We start from the raw sequence: 24293 nt of genomic DNA on the forward strand, positions 1-24293 counted from the left end.
TCAGTTGTAGCAGCCCTTGCTGCTATCACTCTGTAGAGAGTGGGTGGGGGATACCCCCCCATCAGCTGTCTGGAGTTTGTAGCCCAGAAGCCTTCCCACCGATGATGCCTATGGGGTGTCTTTCATGTCACTCCCTTCCCATTCAAGTCCACCCTCGGGGCTTGGAGGTGTTTCTTTCTGATTCTTCGTGATCTGGCTGGAAAGATGGGCTGGGTGCCAGTGAGGTTCACTCTGCAGACAGGTTTTCTACTGGCAAAAGCCATGCTTATGGCTGCTGCCCCGGTGTGGGCTTTTTGTTTTTGTTCTGCTTGGGGTCTGGATGCCCACTGCTGTGCCCCAGCCAGGATTCCTCCCACATGATACTGCTGACTTGTGCCCGGCTGAGTGGGAGCAAACAGACCCAGAGGGTCTTAGGTATACTCACCCACTCGTTCACTGGGCAGACCTAAGTTCCTGTGTGGCCTGGCACATGGTCGGGGATTGTGTGCCCAGATTCCTGCATCTTCCATTGTTTTCCAAGTGTTCAGAGTGTCCTTACCTATCCGTGGCTTGTTCCCTACTCTGCCTCATCCTGTGAGAGCAGTGCCAATCCACTGCTCCCTGGTGGCCATCTTTGAAAGTAATCTCATAAGTACTTCAAAACTGACTTTAAGGAGATAGTGTATCACTAGTTTTTATGCTCAAAATATAACCAAACACATTGAAAGAAATGCTCATGTTTCCAATGAGTTTATTGGATTTGCATTTTTGAGTTTTTGGATGACCTTGTCCCCTGTGATGTTTTTATTAACTCTTAATTGGAAAGTCCTTTATAGCTTGACAGCATTTTGAAAAGCAATTAGGTACATAGCCTTTACAAGTTTCAATTTGTTTCTTTCTTTTTTGGGTCGGTGTTGGTGTCTCACTGTGGCCCAGGTTGGAGTACAGTGACACAGTCATAGCTTGTTGCAGCCTTGACTTCCTTGGCTCAAGCAGTCCTGTTGTCTCAGCCTCCCAGGTAGCACCACTGCTCCTAGCTAATCTTTTTTTTTAGAGACAAGGTCTCACTATGTTGCCTAGGCTGGTCTCTGAACTGGGCTCAAAGAACCCCTCTGCTGAAGTGGTGGGATTACAGGTGTAAGCCACCATACCCAGTCACAGGTTTTTTGTTTTTGTTTTTTTAATTGTAAGCATCATTCATATTTCATCTTAGGATTTATTAGTTGTTTGAAAAGACCTGGGTTTCCTGGTCATTCTAAGTAACTTTGCAGATTGCTGGAAGTTTTACTGCTTCACATTCTGGCTTAAACTTCACGAGCGCCACAGTGAGAGTATGATAACCCTGCAGACAAGACTGACCACTCTCCTCTCACTCTCCAGTACATGTCCCTGCTTTCCGTCTTGTCCTCAGATAAGCCAGCCTCTGCACTCTGGGCCTCTGCTTTTGCTTGGATTTCCTCTCTGAGATGTTCTGTCCACAGTCTTTACCTAGTTGCCTGGTCTTTCAGGTCGCTCCTATTCAGATATGGTTCTCCCCATCATCCAACCTGAGGTGTTCTTCCTGACTGTCTTATTGTTCTGGACCCTGCTTGCTTTTATTTTGCTTGGTATTTGTCACTGAGTTACCATGCTCATTTGTTTGCTTATTTGTCCGCCCCCGTACCTCAGCACACTAAGTGCATGCTTACAGTTAGAATTATAGTAGCTGACACCGGTTGGCTTCTAAAACTCTCTTGCCATGGCATAAATGTACAGAAGGCATGACAGACCTTTCACCCGAGACAGCTGAGAATCCCTGCATACAACAGCTGTGTGGTGAGCGTCATCAGCCTTGAGTCAGCATTGGGATAGTTGACTCGCCTGTGTACTTGCTGTCGATTGGGAACTGTGAAAATATGCCATGGACTGATGTTGTCAAGAATACTTTCCTGGAATAATACATCTTAGGGCCAATGTGTTTTAGAAAAATTAATGTTCGGAATCCATCTAGAATATTTGCGAATGGAACATTATGGTAGATTCATTTATTTTGGACTCTGATTACTTCTGTTCTTTAAATTCTCAATTATCTTGGTCCTTTGAGGTAACAGCCAAATGCCAGATTTTAAAAGTGACTTTAGTTTCAAGAACAATGGTAGGTACTGAACTAGAAAATAGAAGACGTGAAAATTCCTGCTCTTTAATATGTTGTGTTTTTTAAATCCATTTCTTTAGGTCATTTTACATTTCCCCCTCCCTTCCTTCACGCTTTCCTTTAGGAAAAGCTTTGTCTTGTGGAGTGAAAGTGAAAACCATGTCTCTTTCTCATGGGTGCATGCTCTTTCCCATTTATTTTCTGTAGCTCCTGAGTATTGGTGTTCCATTGCTTATTTTGAAATGGATGTTCAGGTAGGAGAGACATTTAAGGTTCCTTCAAGCTGCCCTATTGTTACTGTTGATGGATACGTGGACCCTTCTGGAGGAGATCGCTTTTGCTTGGGTCAACTCTCCAATGTCCACAGGACAGAAGCCATTGAGAGAGCAAGGTATTGATTGTATAATCAGTTATTTTTAAAATTGAGCATAGTGCATTGTCTTTTATTCAAGGTCATATTTTTCCATGCGCATTGAGTTCTCAAATATAGAAAAATGAATAAAGGTCATCTTAAAAATTCATAATTTGTAAGCATTCCATTTTAATTTTAGACATTTGTTTAATACATAATGATAAAAAGATAACTTTTTTTTTTTTTAAGTTAGTGAGTTTTCTAATGCTTTGAATAGTAATTTGACTTTTTGGGATCCACTTTGAAAATTTTTATTTTTGTCTGATCATATATTATGTATACAAATCTACTGAAAAGAATTTTATAAAACAAGAACATGTTTCTGAAAGTGTTATTTATAAAGTTTAAAAACTGATAAGAGGGAAGTGGTTAAGTAAATTATAAGAAACTTTCAGCCGGACTTGGTGGCTCAGCCTGTAATCCCGCGCCTTTGGGAGGCTGAGGTGAGTGGATTGCCTGAGCCTGGGGGTTCGAGACCCGCCTGGGCAACTTGGCGAGACCTCATCTCTACAATAAATCAAAAAATCAGCCGGGCATGGTAGCGCGCACCTGTAGCTCCAGCTACTTGGAAGGCTGAGGTGGAAGGATCGCCGGAGCCCAGCAGGTCGAGGCTGTGTTGGCCGGGAGTGGCCTCTGCATTCCAGTCTGGGTGGCAGAGTGAGACTCCAACTCAAAAAAAAAAGAAACTTTCATTTTGTATGTAGCCATTAAAATGTTAAAAAGTTTGTATAATTAAATGCTTAAGATGAAATATTACAGGAAAGTGCCATTTTAGGTGCTGTGAGATCTCAACTTTTTAAGGATATATGTGCATAAGTGCATAATCTTGGTTCTACCAGTTTTGCTGTATGACTTTGAGAAAGTACTTTCTAAGCTACTGATGGCTAATCGAATCTTTTGTGATAAAGGAAATGATTATTTGTGCTAATTCAGTAATCACTAGTCACATGTAGCTATTGAACACTTAAAATATGGCTGATGTGATTGAATAATTGAATTTTTAATTTAGTTCGAATTAAATAGCCTCATGTTGCTAGTGTCTATCTATTTGGACAATGTAGCTATAAACTAGTTTCCTTATCTAAAAAATGGGAATAATAGTATATTACTTCATTGAGTTGTAAGGATTAAATGAGAATTCACATAGGAAGCACTATATATATGCTCATTGTTATTGTATTTGAATAAGAAAAAAAAAAAGAAGGAAATATGCCAAGATGTTAATAGTGGCTACCTTTTGGTTGTGGTTTTATACAAAGTTCGTTCTTTTTCATTTTTCAGTATTGAGTTTGCTATATGATCTGAGCTAAAAAGCCATTTTAAAGCATTTGTCGGGGTGAAATGTAATTCCTTTTTCCCCTAAGGTTGCACATAGGCAAAGGTGTGCAGTTGGAATGCAAAGGTGAAGGTGACGTTGGGTCAGGTGCCTTAGTGACCACGCAGTCTTTGTACAGAGTTACTACCTAGACAGAGAAGCCGGGCGGGCACCTGGAGATGCTGTTCATAAGATCTACCCAAGTGCATACATAAAGGTTAGTTGCAATTTTATCTGACTATTTCAGACATAGAAAGTTCTGTTTGTTGTTTAAAGAACTTAAATGGAGGTGGCAGGAATAGAAAAATGTTTTTTGTGTTAAATAATCAGAAACTATGCTTTGAGAATTTCCTGGGGTATTTATTGGCATGACCAGTTATCTAGTTTTGTGATTGCATTCATGCCCTAGTGTTTTATTAGCAGATTTGTTAACTGTTTAAGAGTACTTGAAAATATTGAGTGAAACCGCCAAACTTGTCTTTCTTTGACATGAGATTCATAAAAATCAGACACTGGAATTTCATCTTAGCCAGTCTTCAGAATTTTAATGGAGATAATTCTAAAATTAATAGCTTTTCAAATTAAGAACCTGAGAAGCCTGAAGTATTTTTTACTAGCTGTTATATATTCCACCCATTTCAGTTTTTCTTTACAATATCACCGTTTCTAAGAGAAAGACAGAAATTAGATAACCCAAGTGTTGTTTTTTTTTTTTTTTGAGTTGGAGTCTCACTCTGTCTCCCAGACTGGAGTGCAGTGGCCGCTCCCAGCCACCGCAGCCTCGCCTGCTGGTCTCCGGCGATCCTTCTGGCTCAGCCTTTGGAGTAGCCGGAATTACAGGCATGTGCTACCACGCCTGGCTGATTTTTTGATTTTATTGTAGAGATGAGGTCTCGCCTGCCCAGGCGGGTCTCAAACCCACGGGCTCAAGCAATCCACTCACCTCAGCCTCCCAAAGGCACGGGATTACAGGCTGAGCCACCGAGCCCGGCTACCCAAGTATATTTTTAATTTTTGGTTTTTCAGTCATCCTGAACATCTTCATTGTCAGGTGTTGTAAATTAGGGAACTTAACTATACTTCCTCACTTGTTCTCAGGAAGTTGCTTGGGCTACAAGACAATAGCCAAGTGGTGTCTGTGGAAGGGAATTCTTTTGTTGCCTTACAACAGCAAACCCAGTCCCTCATTGCTAGTTGCACTTCAGTTAAAGCATATTGGGGTTTTCATTTGAAACTCCCAGGCATTCCAAGCATAGAGAAAATTGAACTTCAGCAGTTATCAGCATTTTACCAGTTTTTAATAGGTTTCTTCCCTTTATTTTTCTCCCCTGGAGTAACTTAAAGCCAATTCTAAACATCATATTCTCTCATCACATGTTCCCATGTGAATCACTAATCCATAAAACTTCTGAAAAATATAATCACAATGCTGTTTATCACACCTAGCAAAATTAACAATAATTAATGAGATTAACAGTATCTTTAAAATTTCTGACAGAGAGCATCAGTTATAGTTTTGGTCTGTCAGAACAACAGAACAGTATAGAACAATGGATATTCTTGGCATAGAAAAGTTGATTATTAAACAGTACATATATTATTATCTTATTTTTGTTAAGTGCTATCATGGATATCTATATTTGTTTACATGACATAATATCCCCATAAGTCAAGAGTAGTATGTGCAGTGTCCTACCAGGAATTATCTCTGAGAGGTTGAAATTACTTGCATTTTGCCATTTTTCCAGAAAGAGTTTTGTATTTGGTTATTTGTGCTTTGTTGTTATTTCCTCATTTGCTGTGTAGTCATTTTGTATTTGTTGGCAAGTTTGTTTTGAGATAATTCCTTTTTTTAAAAAAAATTTTTGCTTCCCGGTCATTGCTTGCCCCTTGTAGGGCAGTTTTGCTTTTGACTCGCACCTGAATTCACACCGCAGAAACAAATCTCACATAGTTAGAAGGTGGGGGCACTTTGTGTCGTGAGGAAATGGAGTTCCATTCTGCAGAAATGCTCAGGGCGTGATTCCCATTGCCTAGGTTTCTGTGATATGTATCTGTGTTCTGGGCAGTGCTTTATTCCTAGGTACAATTCTGAATTGGCTGTCAAAGTATTTTATCAGCACTTGATACGTGGATAGGTCCCCAGTTGTCGCCCCCAGAGAGCTTGGCTATTGTCTCCTTCCATATTATTTCAAGAAGGCAGATTCCTGTCTCCTGCTCCCTGTTAATGATCACAGTACCCTTGGTATCTCCTGTCTTTAGTCACTGCCCTCCACTATGGGTTTTGTTTCTCATCAGTTGATGGGCAGATGAATTGTTTCCATGTGAATTTTATGAACAACTTAGGATGGTTGTTTTCAGTTGTTTTCTGTTTGTATGTGTTTGGAGCAGAGGAAAAAAGTGATTACATATACCCTCTTATCTGACTGGGAAGTCTCTGGATTACTTGTGTAGTTTGATGTAAATGGACAGAGAACTACAGTGTTGAATATATAGTATGTTCCAGATAATATTTATGAACGTAACAGATATGGAGTAGTATTTAAAACAATTGATTTTATATGATGTGGAGTCTTGAATATTTAAAGATTTGCATGGTCACATAAACATACTGTTTTTCCTATTTTGCAGCAAATGGCCCTCGAAATGCTGCCCTTGTGTAAGAGACAAGGAAAAGATTTTCATAGTGACTTCATACTTTTGCCATGAACAGTAGATAAATATTTTGTGGGACAAGCTATTTGGAATTAAAAAACAACGCCTCATTTTGTCATAGTAACTGTCTAAGATTTAAAAAGAGTTATTTCTTCTTACCAAGTATATCACTGTTTTTCACAAGAGTCATTGTAGCCAGATGGAGAGTTAACAAGGACAGTAGCTCCCCCCACCCGTGTTTTTGTTTTCTCTGTGGTTTCAGGCACTTACAGTCAACTGCAGTCCAAAAATATGAAATGAAATATTTCAGAAATACAAGTTTTAAAACGTACGCTGTTCTGAGGAGCATGATGAACTTCTGATCCATCCTGCTTGGATGTGAATCCCTTTTTCTAGCATAGCCCTGCTGTCTACACTAACCACCTCTTAGTAATTGAGTCTTAGTTATCAGAATGACTGTTACTTTATTGCAGTGCTTGTTGTGTTTGAGTAACTTTTGTTTTGCTTAATGTGTGTCCCCAAAGTGCAAGAGTAATTGTGCTAGGATATTGTTATAATTGTTATATTTTACTGTTTCTCATCCTCTTTTTTTTTTTTTTTTTTTGAGTTGGGGTCTCTCTGTCGCCCAGGCTGGAGTTCAGTGGCACGCTCACAGACACTGCAACCTCGACCTGCTGGGCTAAGATGATTCTTCCACTTCAGCCTTCCAAGTAGCTGGAACTACAGGCGTGCACTACCATGCCTGGCTTATTTTTTGATTTCTTGTGGAGGCGAGGTCTCACCGAGTTGCCCAGGCTGGTCTCCGTGTTGCTCATCTTTCACTGTGCCTAATTTACAAATTAAACTTCATCATAAGTATGTGTGTATAGGAGAAAACAGTATGTGTAGAGTTCAGTACTATCCAGGTTTCAGGCATCCACTGGGGGGTCTTAGAATATATTCCCCATGGATAGGGGGTGACTGGTGTATACCTTAAATTCTAGTCATTGACAGTTTCTTCATTTGCTAACTTTTGGGGGCAGCAGTAACTACAGGATATGTAGATTGCTATTTAGGTTGCCAGATTCTCGCTGTAGATGGTATTACTGGGATAAATTGTACACAGATAACATGAACCCCTGGAAGGAGGGCCCATGCGTTGAGAATACACACACACACGCACACACACACACGCACACGCACACACACACCTCCCCCTTCCTCCCTCCCTCTCTGTCTCTGTCTCTCTCTCCTTTTTGATTAAAATGAGAAAAACATAAATGTGGAGAGCCATAATTTAATTTTATAAGCCAAGAAGCTAGAACTGTACCTTGTGTGTCCTTTTTCTTCTGAGATGTTCACTTTTTTCCTGCTTCTCTCATGATGTAGTAGCCATCTCACATTTATGAAATCCGGATGTAATGAATGACATTTTTCAAGCTTTAAATGAAGCAGATATTTGAATTCTCTTTAAGTAGCTTTATGTTTTCAAAAGTAAATAAGATCAGTTTTGTGTTGTGTTGCTTAGCCCTGGGCATTCAGGTTTTTAACAGCTTTATTGAGATATAATTCACATGCTATGCAAGTCATCCATTTAAAGTATACAACTCAGTAATTTCCAGTATGTTCACAGCATTGTGCAATCATCACTACTCTGAATTTTGGAACATTTTCACTACCCCAGAAAGAAGCCCCATATCCTTTTAGCTGTCATTCCCAAACCTCCAATCCCCATAGCCTTAGACATACACTGATCTACTTTCTGTCTCTAGATTTACCTGTTCAGGACTTTTCATATAAATGCTTCTTTCACTAAATATAATGTCCCGAGCCTCATCCATGTAGCATTTAGCAGTATTTCATTCCTTTTTTTGGCTGAATAATACTCCTTACACCGCATTTTATTTATCCATGTATCAGTTGATAGTCATGGATTTCCATTTTGGGGCTATATTATGAAGGATGCAGCTATGAACATTCCTGTACAAGTATTTGTGAGGTTGTATGTTTTCATTTATCTTGGGTATATATCTAAGCATAGAACTACTGAATTCTAAGGTAACTCTGAGCCATGTTTTGAGAAATGGCTAGACTGTTTTCCACGATGATGGATGGCACCATTTTGCATTCTCATTAGCAGGGTGTGAGGATTCCCGTTTTTCTGCATTCTCACCTACATTTGTTATCATCTGTCTATTTTAACCATTCTAGTGTGTGTGAAGTGTAATCATCTCATAGTGGTTTTGATTTGCAAATTTTCCCTGATGATACTGAATTGGGTTAGTTTTTGAACAAATACATTTTAGGGGAAAAGTGGACAAGGGATGCTTCAAATCTAAATCACAGGTGATCTAGGCCAAAGGGTTTTATGAACTCCAGTTAAGTTTATTCTCAATGACTGCATATTGTGATTCCTAGATTGTGATTCTCTGTGTCCAATAATTTAGCATGTCCTCAATGCAGTCTTATGTTCAAGTGTCCAGAACACCAGTAATAGCATTTCTTTTGATGGATTGCTATTTCCTGTATTAATTCAAACTGATAAAATATTGCAGTTAAATTTTGTCCAAGAAATATGTCAAAATTTGACTCCTGGTTGTGAAGGACAGTATCCTCAAGATGTTGACAGTGATCTTTATGACACATTCACCTTGTTAAATAATAGATCTGTAGGCCAGGCACAGTGGCTCACGCCTACAGGCTAGCACTTTGTGAGGCTGAGACAGGCAAATCTCTTGAGACCAGGAGTTTAAGACCAGTCCGGGCAGCATAGCAAGACCTTGTCTTTACAAAAAAAGAAAAAAAATTAATGTAATTGGGCATGATGGTACACACCTGTACTCTCAACTACTCAGGAGGCAGAAGCAGGAAGATTGCTTCAGCTCAGGAATTCAAGGTTGCAGTGAGCTATGACTGCACCACTACATCCAGTCTTGTCAACAGAGCGAGATCCTGTCTGAAAAAGATAGGTTGTAACAAATGTGTAGAGTAACCCCAGGAAACATGGTTAAATAAATTAAAACAGAAATTGCTCAGGAATGGTGATCAGAAACATTTTTTTTTTTTTTTATCGGAGCCAAAAGTAATATTTAAAGCCTTTGGTTATTTTGAATTACCTTTATTAACAAAATTTAGTCATATTTTGGAAGGAAAACAGTAGTATTTCAATGATAGCTTTATTTTTACCCTCCAATTTAATAGATGAAATCTATGGTATCAGTTATCAATGGATTAGTAATGGTGTGAAGTCAGGGGCAACCCAGGTCTCAGTAGTGTAGCCTAACTAGATACTTTTAAGTCCTCTGGCTTGGGTGCTATACTTACGTCTATAAACTGTGAAAGGAAGGTTTGCTGAGGTGCCTAATGAACCATTTTTACTACCTCTGCAGATGTAAGTAATAAAGTTTCATCTTTGTGACTATCTTAATACGTGCTGGTGGCATTAGCACAGGTTCAGGCTGAAACACCACTAACTGCAGTTATTAACAACACAGCATAGAGAGCCTATGTGTGGCAATTACTTGGTTATTTTGAAACATGACTCATGGAGGGGGTGGGGGAATGTCAATATTGAAAGCATATTTGAGCCTTGGAGATTTATAAGCAAGTTTTGTTCCCTACTTCCAGATAATAAGATTACATATGTATCATAGTACTTGGTTAGTGGAGGTTGGGAAAAAAGTGGTTGTAGAGACCTAAATGTAAAACACAAATGTATAAAACTCCTCCTATAAGATAACATAAGAGAAAACCTAGATGGCATTGGTGATAACGTTTTAGCTACTGCATCGAGGGCATGAACAATCGATAGGCTGGACTTCACTGAAATTTTAAAAAATTTATCTATGAAAGACAGTGTAAAGAGAATGAAAAGACAAGCCACAAACTGGGAGACAATATTTGCAAAAAATATATCTGGTAAAACACTGTCACTCAAAATATCCAAAGAACTCTTAAAACTCAACAATAAGAAAATGAACAACCTGATTTAAAAACGGGCAAAAGATATGAACTGAAGAAGATACACAGACAGCAAGCAAGCATTTGAAAAGATGTTCATCGTACGTCATTAGGAAATTGCAAGTTAAAACTGGAGTGAGAACACCGCACACCTGTGAGAATGGCCAAAGTCTGAAATACTGATAACACCAAATTCTACCGGAGAGAATGTGGAGCAGCAGGAATTCTCGCTGGTTGGGGCAGAACTGCAAATGGATGCGTCTGTTTTAGCAGATAGTCTGGCGCTTTCTTGCAAAGCTAAACATTCCATTTCATTTAGCCATCACATTCTTTGGTATTTACTCAAATGAATTGGAAACTTACGTCCACACGGAACACTTGCGCACAGATGTTTATAGCAGCTTTATTTGTAGTTGCTAAATCTTGAAGCAACCAGGATGTCCTTCAGTAGGTGAATAAGAGACTGTGATACATCAGATGATGGAGTATTATTCAGCACTAGAAAGAAATGAGCTATCAGGTCACAAAAAGACATGAAGGAAACTGCATGTTCCTAAGTGAAAGGAGCAAAACGGAAAAGGCTAGGTACTGTATGATGCATCATCTACATCCCCTCCCGGCAAAGGCAAAACTATGAGTACGGTAAGAAGATGAATGGTTGCCAGGGGCCGGTGGGGAGGGGGGAGTATTTTTAGGGCAATGAGAGCACTCCATAGACTGCCGTTGTGAATGTGTGTCATCATGCGTTTGTCCAGACGTGTAGAATGCACAACACCAAGAGTGAACCCTCATGTAAACTGTATTGGGTGATGGTGTTTCAGTGTCAATTCATCAGCTGTAACAAATGTGCCAGTGTGGTGGGAAGTTGTATGTGTAGGGTCAGGGACTCTGAATTTTCTGCTCAATTCTGCCATGATTTTAAAACTGCTCTAAAAATTGAATTTCATTAATTGTTTTTTTTAAAGTGGTTATAGAGCTCTTTACCTTTTCAAATGCTTGAGTCCTGCTTTGTTCTGTGCTTAAATAATGCCTTGCAAAGGTTACAGCCCATGGAAAAGTTCAGAATCTAATGGCCTCTTGGGAGGTTGGAGAAAGCAGTGGTTTCTGTTTTGGGTATTGTTTCTGATTTCTAGAGTCTGACTGCACCATGTGTTCCTTACTGAAGGAAGTCCTTTAAAACTTAATAGCTGGCCAGACCATGCATACATATGCATTCGACAAAATCGTATCTCTTCCACAAATACGTAGTTTAAGTTTTGTTCTTCATTAGTGCTAACTGGGAAAGACTTTTTTGAGGAGACAGGCACTGAGCAGAGAAATAAGTAAATAGAAATGTGGTTGGCTATTTGGAGAGAGTATAGTATTATGTTTATGGATCGTATAAATACCGTGGCTGAAGTCAATCAGAATTTTTTCAAGCATCTAAAAATATATGGTTTAATTTCCAAAACTATTGTTTATCAAGTAATAAATTATGCATCCTGATTTATTTTAAAAGACTACTATGCTTGCTCATATTGGGTTATTTACATGCCAGAAGACTTTTTTTTTTTTTAATTTAAGAGACAGGGTCTCACTCTGTCATCCAGGCTGGAGTTCAGTGTGACAACCATAGCTCACTGCATCCTTGAGTTCCAGGCTTCAGCAATCTTCTTGCCTCAGCCTCTCAGGTAGTGAGGACTATAGGTGCGTGCCACCATGCCTTAACTGATTTTTTGCATTTTTTGTAGAGATGAGGTCTTGCTATGTTGCCCAGACTGATCTCAAACTGTCATGTCTGGCCCACATTTTTAAAAAATTCAGTTTACTTTTTCAGTGGAATCATAGTCGTCACATGGTTCAGAAATTAGAGTGTTTAAAAAAAAAGTTGACATTGAGCAGCCTTGTTTCTGCCCTGTCCTTGGCCTCCTTTCTACAGCTTCTGTGTCATCTTCCAACACTTTTTAAAGATGCAAATATAAGTAGATGCGTTATGCTAGGAAGATTTTTTCCCCTGAAAAGAAGTGATGAGATTTATTGTCTGTGATTTGTTGCTTATTGAAACAACATTCCAGGACTTTTAGGAGGATGAGGAAAAATGTGGCAGCTCTTTCCTTGCTCGGCCAGGTAGCTGACACTGGCGTTGCTTATCAACTCCTCCTTCGCTCACCCTGAAAGGCAAACAGCGACAGGGGAGGCCCAAACCGACTTCACAACAATCCTGGGGAAGTGTCACGCGTGGCATTCCCATCTTGAGGATAAGAAAATTGAGGTTCCAGAGAGGTTAAGAAACTTAGCTCACAGAATCAGCAGATATCAGTGATGGGATTCAACACTAGGCTTTCTTTCCTCTTAAAATTCTGAACATTGTCAAGCATGTAGAAAAGTGGAGAGACGCCAAGTTTAGTAAAATCACGTACACCCATCACCCAGCTTAAATAGTTAACGTTTTATATTTGTTTGATCTGTCATTTTTTTCTTTGTTTCTTGGGCATTTTAAAACGAGTCCTATGTGTTATCTTACACCTATGTACTGAAGTATGCCTCTCTAAAAAAGGTAGTTGTTTTTCACGATAGTGACAGTGCCATCTGTTAACCTTCTCCAAATGGCAAGAATGATAAAGAGTGGTAAGAAAAGAAGGTGGTCAGCTGACTAAAACTACCAACGCGAGCAGTTTGGTTATGAAAAGTCAGGGAGACTCTCACTGTTTGTCGCACACCGAGGGTGGCTACAAGGGCAGCAGCAGCTGACCCACGCTGAGCTGAGGGGTCCAGAGGCATGCGGTAGGCAAAGCCTTCGTGGCGCCGAAACCTGCCTCTTGGGGAGCGCAAGCCCCCTCTGCCCACTAGCTTTATACCAGTTACGATCGATGAGTGACAATTTTAATGACTTCTTCTCGTGCGAGAGGTGGTTTGAAGCCAGGAGTTGTGAACGAAGGGTGTGTACGTTCTGGCTGTAGAAGTCTTTCCCGATGGACTCCTGACACGAAACGCAAACTTCTTTTAAAGGTCTTTGACTTGCGCCAGTGTCATCGGCAGATGCAGCAGCAGGCCGCCACGGCACAAGCTGCAGCCGCCGCCCAAGCAGCAGCCGTGGCAGGAAACATCCCTGGTCCGGGATCAGTAGGTGGCATTGCCCCAGCCATCAGTAAGTATGCTTTGGGTGGTGGTGGTTTTAGGTGTGTTAGTTCACTTGGTGCCTTGCTTTACTCGGCTGGTTACTGTGAGCAGTAGTAGCAATTAAGACTGTTTTGACGGGGATGGTATTCCGAATTGATAAAAGCTGTTCTTCTTAGCGGTTGCCCTTTGCCTCGGACCCTGTTTGTATTATTTTTGTATCCAAAAGGGAGTAGGGGATAAAGGAGAAAGGGGTTATTATTACACTACGTTGTTCCATCTCCCCCTCCCCCCCTTTTTTGTTGATGCAATATTACTGTGACTCCTCCTCACCAGCCAGGGTGGGTTGTAATCACTAAAGTGCTTGGCTTTATTTTAGTAAGGAAAGCATATTTCAGTTTCAGAATTGGACACCTCTCCAGTTTTTTTAAAGTATGCTAAGCATGGAGAGAAAACTAAGTGAGGGTGGCATTTTGATAACTTGTAGACTTTTTTTTAATTTTAGGGTAAAATTGAACTGTGTGCCAGGTTTCACACTGATGGGGAATTTTTTACTGCAGAGTTAAACTCCTGACTATAGACTTTTATGATGGAAACACGTGGCACCCATCTTCCACGTCCGAAGGCATATCTAGTGATTCATTCAACCCCTGTTCTTAACCTCTTCAGTGTGGTAAGCAAATCACACTGGCTAAGAAAACTGCAGTGGCCCTGCAGGTTTCTCTACAGTACATGCAAATTACTCCCATTAGTTTCACTGTAATATTGATGAATGCAGATTGACTATATGACTGTATGTTCTGACTGGAAAATTAGATGCAGAGTCTCCATTGTGATTTATGTTCAGGAGTTTACAATTTAGAATTAGATAGGGCATATTTAGAATATTTGATCTTTAAAAATTTGGACATCTGAACCATTAACTTGCTAGCTCTGATGTTATAAACGTACTTTTACTAAAGAATCCAGAACTACTATTAAATTTCGTATTCCATCTATTACCCCCGTTGAGTAATTGTGTATTGTTTCTGTCAGAACTGAGAGACAGACAACATCTGGGTCATCCACGAAGCCTTAGTGGAACCGGCAGTGTTAACTGTCTCTTGGCTAGTGAAGTCTTACTCTGAACTAGGCTGTTTAGACAGGTGTAGGAAGGTTCTTGGAACCAGCCGTGGACACGCCCTGCCTCTCAGGCGCAAGTTGTTTCGTATCCCTTCATCTCCTCTTCCAAAGAGAAAAATAGATGGAGTGTTGGTGGAGTGTGCTGATTTATAGTTGGTTGTGGCTGGAAGACACTTGTGGAATACAAACTGCCTTAACCAGAAGTTTTCAGTCCTGCTGATAAAGTTTAGACCTACAGTTACTTCTTGGCATTTTGACAGAAAGGAGAATGAAATACAGAAAGCTGACCAGCTTTGTTAAGGAATTTAGGGAGGACGAAAAGTGATCACCCTGTCCCTCTGACGTTTTCCGAATCTTTCCTGTTAGGTCTGTCAGCGGCTGCAGGAATCGGTGTTGATGACCTTCGTCGCTTATGCATACTCAGGATGAGTTTTGTGAAAGGCTGGGGGCCAGATTACCCAAGACAGAGCATCAAAGAAACGCCTTGCTGGATTGAGATTCACCTACACCGTGCCCTCCAGCTCTTAGATGAAGTGCTTCACACCATGCCGATTGCAGACCCACAGCCTTTAGACTGAGGTCTTTACCCCTGGGGCCCTTAACAGTATCAGGATGGTGGACTATGAAATATAATCCTGTTTCTTATCCGAAGACATATTTCACTTTGGTTCTGCTTTATCTTTTCATAAAGGGTGAAAAGTATGTTTGCTGCCTTGCTCCTAGCAGACAGAAACTGGATTAAAACTTTTTCTCCTATTTAGAACTTTGCAGGCATGGCTCAGAGCTTGAAGATGAGGAAAGACACATTCTTATTAAATCTTCACCAATTATGTATAAAGGAATCATTCCAATGCTGGAAAACTTAGCCCTTTAATATGTCTTAGAGCCTTTTATATGCAGAACATCAGTATGTGTGTTGTTCTACAGAATAAATCCAATATTGCTGATTTTAGAGGCAGAGAAGTTCTCAAAGTTAATTCACCTATGTTATTTTCTGTGCAAGTTGTTACTGTTAACATACCTTACTCCAAAAATATTGTGCCATGTGGGTGAGTTAATTTTACCAAGAGCAACTTTACTCTGTGTTTAAAAAATAAGATAGTAAGGTATTATATAACCTTTCATCCGAGTACTTTTTGAAAGTTAAACTAGTGAGGATAATTTCATTTCAGATTGTCTTACAACTTAAGTTTTACTTTTGCCAAGGCAAAAAACACTAATTTGTGTGTATATCGAGAAGTCCTTAAAATTACCAGACAAAGAAATGTCATTTAAAATTACATTTGTTATCCCTAATGGATGACTGTTTATCAAGAAGTATACTTTTACCCTGTTAAACTTTTGCTCTATTCTTCTTTGTTTCTAGGCACAAGGTTGGGTCGCTAAGAAGCCTAGAAGAGGAATTTCTTTTCCTTCATTAATTCATAGGCAAAGGTTTTGTATTTTTTAAAACACTAAAAGCAGTGTCACTCTACCTAATATTTCACTGTTCCGCAAAGGTGGCAATGCTTAAACTAAATAATGGATATTTTGGAGACGGCTAAATCCTATGTTGAATACTGCGCAGAATAGTGGCGACATTACAGTTCATGATAGGTAGTTTGGATATTTTTGTACTTGATTTGATGTGTGACTTTTTTTCGTATAATGTTTAAATCATGTATGTTATGACATTGTTCAAAATTCAGTTTTTGTATCTTGGGGCAAGACTGCAAACTTTTTTATAACTTTTGGTTATTCTAAGCCCTTTGCCATCAATGATCATATCAATTGGCAGTGACTTTGTATAGAGAATTTAAGTAGAAAAGTTGCAGATGTATTGACTGTACCACAGACACAATATGTATGCTTTTTACCTAGCTAGTAGCATAAATAAAAACTGAATCTCAACATACAAAGTTGAATTCTAGGTTTGATTTTTAAGATTTTTTTCTTTTGCACTTTTGAGTCCGATCTCAGTGGTGAGGCACCTTCTACTAAATGACAGGCAACAGCCAGTTCTATTGGGCAGCTTTGGTTTTTTTCCTCTCCGACGCTCTAACAGGACTTTCCCTGGACATTTTGTATCATGTGTAGAGTTGGTTATTTTTTGAGTTTTTATTTTACGGTAGCAAAAATAGGTCTGATTGTCTCTAAGATGATAAATAGAATGTCTGCAGGGCAAATAGTGCGAAATAAAATCAAGAATCATCGTTCAGATTCTTTACTTTTTTTGCTTGGAGGGGTTTTGTAAGCTACAGAAACACTTGTGTGTGATGGTCCTTATGTCACCTGACGTGGACATGTCTTCTGCCTTGCTTTGTCAGAAGGTTTTTAATAAGGTCATCCTAGAAACCACTGAGCTTGCTTATTGCTGTGATTTAAACGTAGGTCTTGATCTAAGCGACATGTCTTTTTTTTTTGAATAGCTTCTCTACCAACTCGCTTGTACTCTTGAGTACTTGCAGGTACTTTTGGTAACGACCTAATTTTCTCCTGTAAAAGTTTGGCGGTTGAAGCTTTATTGGCAGATTTATAAAACTACATCTTCTCTAGAAATTGTGACTCTTTAGGTCCATTTTACTGTGAATGAGGAACAGGAGTGAGAGAACTTTAGAACGGCAGACTCTAAAACTCCAGATGCTTTGATTAAAATCTTAATCATGCATTGATATGATCCACTGCCTCCTTTTCTGCTTTAAGGAAGGCTTTCATGTTTAGCCATCAGGGAAAAGTATATGGAAAATATGTGCTAAGAAGTGTCTCTTCGGAACCAAGCCACCTGTCTTGATTTCATTCTAAGAGCCATAAAATATAGAACTACTTCTAGTTATTAAGTGCTTACATTTTAACCTAGTTTTACTCATGTGGTTTTGAGAAAACGCCTAGCTAGTGTGTTATGATCAGTTATTCCTGAGAGCTTGATTGTTTAATCTGTGTTTCTGTTTCTTAGAGATGGTCACCTTTGATGGGTAAGAGTCTTACTAGGTTTAAAATCTTATGTCTGCTTTAAGGATAAAATAGTTTCTGCAGTTCTCTGATCTGGTCATTATGAGGATATGGTTCTGGGTGGGTTTTCTCTAGTGGGTTCATATCTCAGAGACTCCCAAAACACTGGGCTTCAGTGAAAGCTGAATGAGAAGCGAACGGCAGGCATCCGGTGTGAGCCCCCACCCCGCTTCTGTCCCGTGCCTTCTAGTGCATTCTCAAGGGAGCCCTTCATGGTGCTGCCTTTATTTTCCAGGGAGTAGATTCTCTGGCGGAATACAGTCCATCTAGCTGTTTGGGGTCTACTGCCCCTGGTGTACACACATCACGTAACAAATCACTGCCACACAACCTTGCATTCTCCAGAAACACGGCTCCTTTGTAGTGCGGTAACCGCTCAGTCTCCTATCCCATTCCCGTTCCTCCTGTGAGCCTACAGGTTTGCCGGTGGTGTGGTCTGGCTTAAATAACCACACTTGAAACATTCAAGTAAACGGAACCTGTATTACCTATGCTGTATTTCAGACTTAAATCCGTTTTTGTGGGAAAGGGTTTGTTGTATAAAGAGGGGGGTGTTTGTAATACACGTTTTGAAGGCAAAATAAAATGTCCTGTCTTCCACATGATAAATAATCTTATTACTGTAGAAGCTTATTGCTGATTGAGTTGCAGATATCTTTGATTGTGGCCATCTGGGGAAGGACAATTTTACATTTTACCATAATGTTCCTTAAGTATCTATGCAGGTTAAGAAATAAAATGTTAAATGTTTCTGTGCCCGTTTGGCAGTAACTGGTTAATAGTTACTAATCACCCTATGCAAAATCAGATTAGTTCAGATTCTTTTTGAGAGCCTTTTGGGAGGAGCAGTTTTATTCTCTGAGTAAGTCACTTCTTTTTGTCAACAGTTTGCTCTCTTCATCATTGCCATTTTTATTGGCATCTTAAAGATAGATGAGAAAAATGGCAAATTTAATGCATTGAAATAAATCAGTATATAAAATCAATTACCTGTGAAGTCAGTTAACAACACTTTTGTAGGTGGGGTACATTCCACTTGAAGAAATGCTTTTTTTCCCCTAAAGGCAAAGCCCATTTTGTTGCAGACAGTTATCTGTAAATAATCTCCTAAAGCATCCTTTGCAAAGATTATTGAGATAGGCTGTGAGAATCTTGTGCAAGCCTTTCCATTTTTCCCCCTGAAAAACAGGTAATTTATTTTTGTTTTAATGTACTGAGAAGGATATAAAAAGTCAGTGGCCTTATCCATTAAAAAGGCAGTGTCCTAGGTCCAGCCTTACTCCTAGCATGTGTCCCAGTGCAGCTTGATTGTTTGTCGTCTTTAGCTGGTATCACAGTGGATTGACATTTTTCGCTCCAAACTTGCCTTATTTAAGCAGTAAACTTTTTTATTTTAGCCATTTTTAGGTGAAATTATTTCCATATGTTTATCAGAGAACATACTAGATGTAACATTTCTTTTTGTCCTCAGTTATCTTTGTGGACTCCAGGGGCTTCAAAGACAGGTGGAACTGTTTTGCCTTTACTAAAGGATCTCAGATTGCTATGGTTTTTAGGGTTGTTTTTGTTTTTTTTAAAGCCTCCATCTGCCCTCCTGGTCTTCTCCCTTTCTGAGAGGGGCTTCTTCGTATGTGGTTGTTAGCATGCCTGCCCTTAGTGTTTTCTTCTTTCCTTTCTGATTCATCGTTTCTACTGCTTAGGCAAGGAAACCAGATAACCAAACTTACCAGAACTTCCTTTAAGACGCAAGTACAAACTCTGGGACAGGACCCGAGACACTTTTCTGAAAAGTGCTGGAAAGGACTTCACTGCGTTGACATGTGACATGGGCTCCACTGCTCAGACTGCTTCCTGACTTTCGCTGAGTTTCAGGCAGTGGAGGCAGAGAGAAGTGAGTCACACTTTTATTTTCCCCCTTAGGTAATATTTTGAAAGGTTTCATCGCTTCCCTGCGAATGCTGCTCATACAAGATTTGGGGTTGCCAAGGGTTACTGAATTAGCATCCATAGCCAGAGGCCATACCTTTGCCTAGAGGACACCAGCAAACAGACAGACAACACCCGACACAACAAGCCGAACCTTGGGAAACCAGAGGGTCATAGGGTTTTTGGTGTCCCCTTTTAAGCCTTGCCTTCTGGACTTCCTCCTGTACAGGTATTTTTGACCTATAGGTGCCTTTATGAGAATCGAGGGTCTGACATCCTGCCCCAAGGAGTAGCTAAATTAGTTGCTGATGTTTTCAGGGACTTTAACATCAGACAGACTTGAATGAATGAATGAAGCTTTCTTCCCTTTTTTAATGTGGGAAGGACTGAGGAGAAAACTGTGGTGAAGACAATCATTTCTCTCTGTTGATGTGGATACTTTTCACACCACTTATTTAGAACGCTCAGTAGAGTCAGAGCCAGTGTTCCTGTTCAGCCTGAAACTAATTGCTCTAGGCTGGGCCAGACAGTTGCACTCTCATTTGCGCTCTGCCCTTAGCTTGATGTGTGACCTTGGGCAAGTCCTTGACCTTCTCTGGGCCTTGGTTGCCTTGTCTGTAGAGTGAGGGAGTTGGACTAGTTACTCCAGCTCTGAAATTCTAAGTGACCTTGCCTACCTTGCAGCAGTTTTGGATTTCTTCCTTGTCTTTGTTCTGCTGTTTAAGGGGGCTTTTTGCTTATTTCCATGTTATTCAAATGAGACTAGGCTTGATATTTTATTACTGTTTGCCTATGGACAAGAAGTTACATAGTATGTTCTTGACTTAATTTTAACCAAAAGCCTAGTACTGCTTTACAAAAAAAAAAAGAAAGAAAAAGAAAAAAAAAAAGAACAAAACTGAGGAGAGGAAAACCCTTCATTCTGTTTTTCTGTCACCTCTGGTCAAAGTTTGTTAAGGCTTTCTTTGAGTCATGACATTCTAGCTTTCGAGTTGGTATGGGTGTAACACCATCTTCTTAAGTGCTGTGTAATGGCAATTTTTCTTTTTAAACTAAAATGAATTGTAAATTGCTCATGCCTGGTGATATTAGAGATTATTATTTGGGGTCTTTGGTTTATTAACTCTTCTGTGCTTCCCCTGAGCCACATCAGTTAAAGTGGTTTATATGACTGAAGAAAACAATACCAGTAGATGATTCTTCACTTTATTCTTGGCTCTTTTCTGGTACATTTTGATTAGATGACCTTTGGCTGGATCACTCTTTTCAGAGTTCTCTTCCAGCCTACCCTTGAATGGGATGAGTGTAATTAATGCACTTGAACTTTTCAAGGACCTGGGGAGCCATCCTTGGGGCTGGAGAGGGGAGTCCTGGTAGAGGCCAGTTTTTTGGTCTCTGGATGAAGGGATGAAACCAGCTGCTGTTGTGAAGGCTGCTTGTCACTGACAGAAGGACTTGGGCTTGGATTGATGAACAGACCGAACATAGAGTTGGCCGACTTTCTTCAGGCACTGATCCTGTTCAACGCATGGGACATGTAATCTAGGGGGAAAGTATGAATGCTTGTAGAGGGTGAAAACCTGGTGGGCTGCAGAATGCAGTTTAGTGGCAGGGGGTTGGGCAAAAACTTGAGGTGGCATTTCCCAGCTCTGTGTCTTCCTCGAAATTCAGAAGAATGCAGCTATGCCAAACCCAGAGAAGAGCCACTCGTAGCTTCTGCTTTTGGGACAACTGGTCAGCTGAAACTCCAGAAGTTCCTCTGTGGCTTTCTGTATGCTTTTGCCTGGTTGAAGTCTGTGGCTAAAAAATAGTTGAACCTTTCTTGAGAACTCTGTAACAAGTATGTTTTTGATTAAAAGAGAAAGCCAACTAAATCATTATGTGCTCATTCTTTTTCTTAAGCTCGTGAATGTCTTGGATCTGGAAAGAGTTCACTCAGAGAATCCTCAAACTTGAGGCCAGTGCCTGCCGTTATTGTTTTATGCGGCTGAAATGGGAAACACGACATTTTAAATGTGACGCTAAAATAACAGTCCCAGCTCCGTCCTCATTCTTGAAAGGACTGAGTGTCGTGATGGTGACTGAGAAGAGGTGGGTACGAGGGGGGTGAAGAACCAGGAGGCCTAAGAAAGAGGCAGCAGCTGGACACTAATGACCCTGCCATGGCCACGTGAGGCTCCAGAGGCTGCCTCCCTCCCGCCGGCCTCCCCTGTGCAACGGGGGTCAGCGCGGGGAGGCGACTCCAGAAGCGGCTGGTGCCCCGCATGTCCACGTCAACATCCTTTCTTGTCTTGCTGGCCCTGGGTTTCGGAGATGCTTGTCCTGCCAAGGGACCTTTTTTCTCACCCGCTTGCCAGCCTAGAATTAATTAATACTATCTTAGCCCACAGCATGAAGAGGATAGCAGACTGGCATCCGAGGATGAGAAAAAGTATCCCTTTGTGGAGCCCCTCGGAGAAAGTGCAGGGGCGTGGGTCTCTCCCTCCCTGCTCTCCGCTCCCGACCCTCGGTCCTTTGGGCTTGATCCCATCTTCGCCCTCGTCACGACTTTCCCACAGATGGCCGTCTTGAGAACGGGCGCACGTCCAGCCCTCCTTCACACCTTGCCCCCCTGTGGTCTCGCTAGTAACGGCAGTGCCCTTTCCCCTCTCCTTTCCCTGCCCTTCCCCCTCGGCCCTGAAAGAGAAACGCAGGCCCTGAAAGAGAAACGCAGCCATCACTTCTGGCCTTACTGATGCTGATGTAGTCCTGCTGGGCCACTACCGGTGAACTTTTCTGCAGCAGACCTGCCCTAAGACAATGGCTCAAGGAAGTTCTCTGAATAGAAAGGAAATTATGAAAGAAAGAAAATGGGAACATCCGGAAGGGAGAGAAAAAAATATGGGTAAGGAGGCTTTTCTTTCTGAGGCGTCTCATTTTCCTTTTGACTTGGGGCTTCGGTTTGTTGCCCAGGCGGGAGTGCAGTGATGCCGTCAGGGCTCACCACAGCCACAACCTTCCTGGCCCACATGACCCTCCCACCTTATCCTCCCAAGTAGCTGGGACTACAGACATGCACCACCATACCCGGCTAATGATTTTTTGCAGAGAGAAGGTCTCACTGTGTTGTCTAGGCTGGTCTTGAGCTCCTAGGCTCAAGCAGTTCTCCTACCTCGGCCTTCTGAAGTGCTGGGATTACAGGTATGAATCACTGCACCTGGCCTGAATTTTCTAAATGACAGAGGAAACCCACAAAAACCCAGAATTTATTTATTAAAAATTGTGTATTCTCAGGTGTTGAAATTTCAGTCATCTTCAAAGTACTCTCTGATGCAGTGTACCTATTGAGACTTTTTCTACTGCTCAAAGCAGATTTTGTGTTTTTTGGATTTTCTTTTTGAGTTTGAGTCTTACTCTGCCGCCCAGGCTGGAGTGCAGTGGCACGCTCATGGCCACCTCAGCCTCGACCTGTTGGGCTCAGCTACCTTCCAAGTAGCTGGAACTACAGACATGAGCTACCGCGGTTGGCTAATTTTTTGATTTATTGCAGAGACAAGGTCTCACCAAGTTGCCCAGGCTGGTTTTGAACCCCTGGTCTCAGGCAGTCCTCTCACCTTGGCCTTCCAAAGTGCTGGGATTACTTGCGCCACCACACCTGGCCTAAAACAGATTTTGAATTCGTCAACTTTGATGCCTTTTAGTACTTCTGCCATTTGTGTTTCACCTCTTCCACATTGGCAAAATGTTTCCCTTTGAGGATTTTTTTTTGGTCCAGGAAAAAGAAAGACCGGGTAAATAGGGTGGGTGGCACACAGGAGCCATGCTGTTTTTGGCCAAAAACTGTTGCATGCTCAGCAGTGGTGTGGGCAGGTGCACCCATAAACCACCCATCATGAAATGGGCAAGCACATTGAAAGAATCTCCAAAAAAGTTCACTGTCACTGAATGCAGCCTCTCACAACAATGCTAGTTGGGACACTGGTATTAATGGGTTCCCAGCACACTTACCTAGTGAGGGAGGCCTGTACTAGAAGGGTCTGCCCTGCAAAAGGTTATTCTGGGTGTTTTGGAGGGTCCCCCTTGCATTTTTGATAATTGAAGGAAAAATTATAACACTGCCTGAAGTGATTTTAAATGTATATGGAGGGAATATCTAAAACAATTATAAATAGAGGGGAGATCCTTTAGGGACTAATAGAAATGTAAATTTTCTACATTTCACCCAGACTGGTAAAATAATAATAGATGGCAGTAGATTCCAGATTTATAATGAAATGCCTAGTACAGCTACTATAAAAGCTATACAAAGATACATATACTCAAAGATGCTACAGATAAATCAAAATAGAATTTTAAAAATGTTCAAGTAGCTCAGGTGAAGGCAGAAAAAAAACCCCACAAAAAGCCAGAAAGAGAAAATGTCACATGTATGTGCTAATAAATAATTACATTAAATGTAAATGGTCTAAATATGCCTATTAAAAGACATGCTGACAGAATGGATTAAGAAACATGAACCAGGTTGGGCATGGTCTCTCATGCCTGTAATCTCAACACTTTGGGAGGCCAATGCAGGAGGATTGCTTGAGCCCAGGAGTTCGAGACCAGTGTGGGCAACGTAGCAAGGGCTTGTCTCTACAAAAAAAATAAAATTAGCCAATCATGTTAATATGCACCTGTAGTCCCAGCTGCTCAGGAGACTGAGGTGGAAGGATGACCTAGGCCCAGAAGGTCGAGGCTGCAGCGAG

The 24293-nt window shown here is 40.8% G+C and overlaps 1 protein-coding gene across 1 annotated transcript in view; it reads left to right on the plus strand.

The window, feature by feature from the left end:
- SMAD4 (SMAD family member 4) overlaps positions 1-21440 on the plus strand; it is a 54676-nt gene extending 33236 nt beyond the window's left edge. The window contains 6 exon segments of the mRNA XM_008055630.2: positions 2321-2504; positions 3890-3936; positions 3939-4057; positions 13423-13561; positions 15019-15231; positions 16019-21440. Of these exon segments, the coding sequence (XP_008053821.1) occupies positions 2321-2504; positions 3890-3936; positions 3939-4057; positions 13423-13561; positions 15019-15230 (701 nt within the window). The 3' untranslated portion in view covers position 15231; positions 16019-21440.
- Positions 21441-24293: the final 2853 nt, after the last annotated feature.

The sequence above is a fragment of the Carlito syrichta genome, unplaced genomic scaffold (assembly GCF_000164805.1).
Source record: "Carlito syrichta isolate Samal-C Ts95f unplaced genomic scaffold, Tarsius_syrichta-2.0.1 Scaffold301896, whole genome shotgun sequence".
Lineage (NCBI taxonomy): Eukaryota > Metazoa > Chordata > Mammalia > Primates > Tarsiidae > Carlito > Carlito syrichta.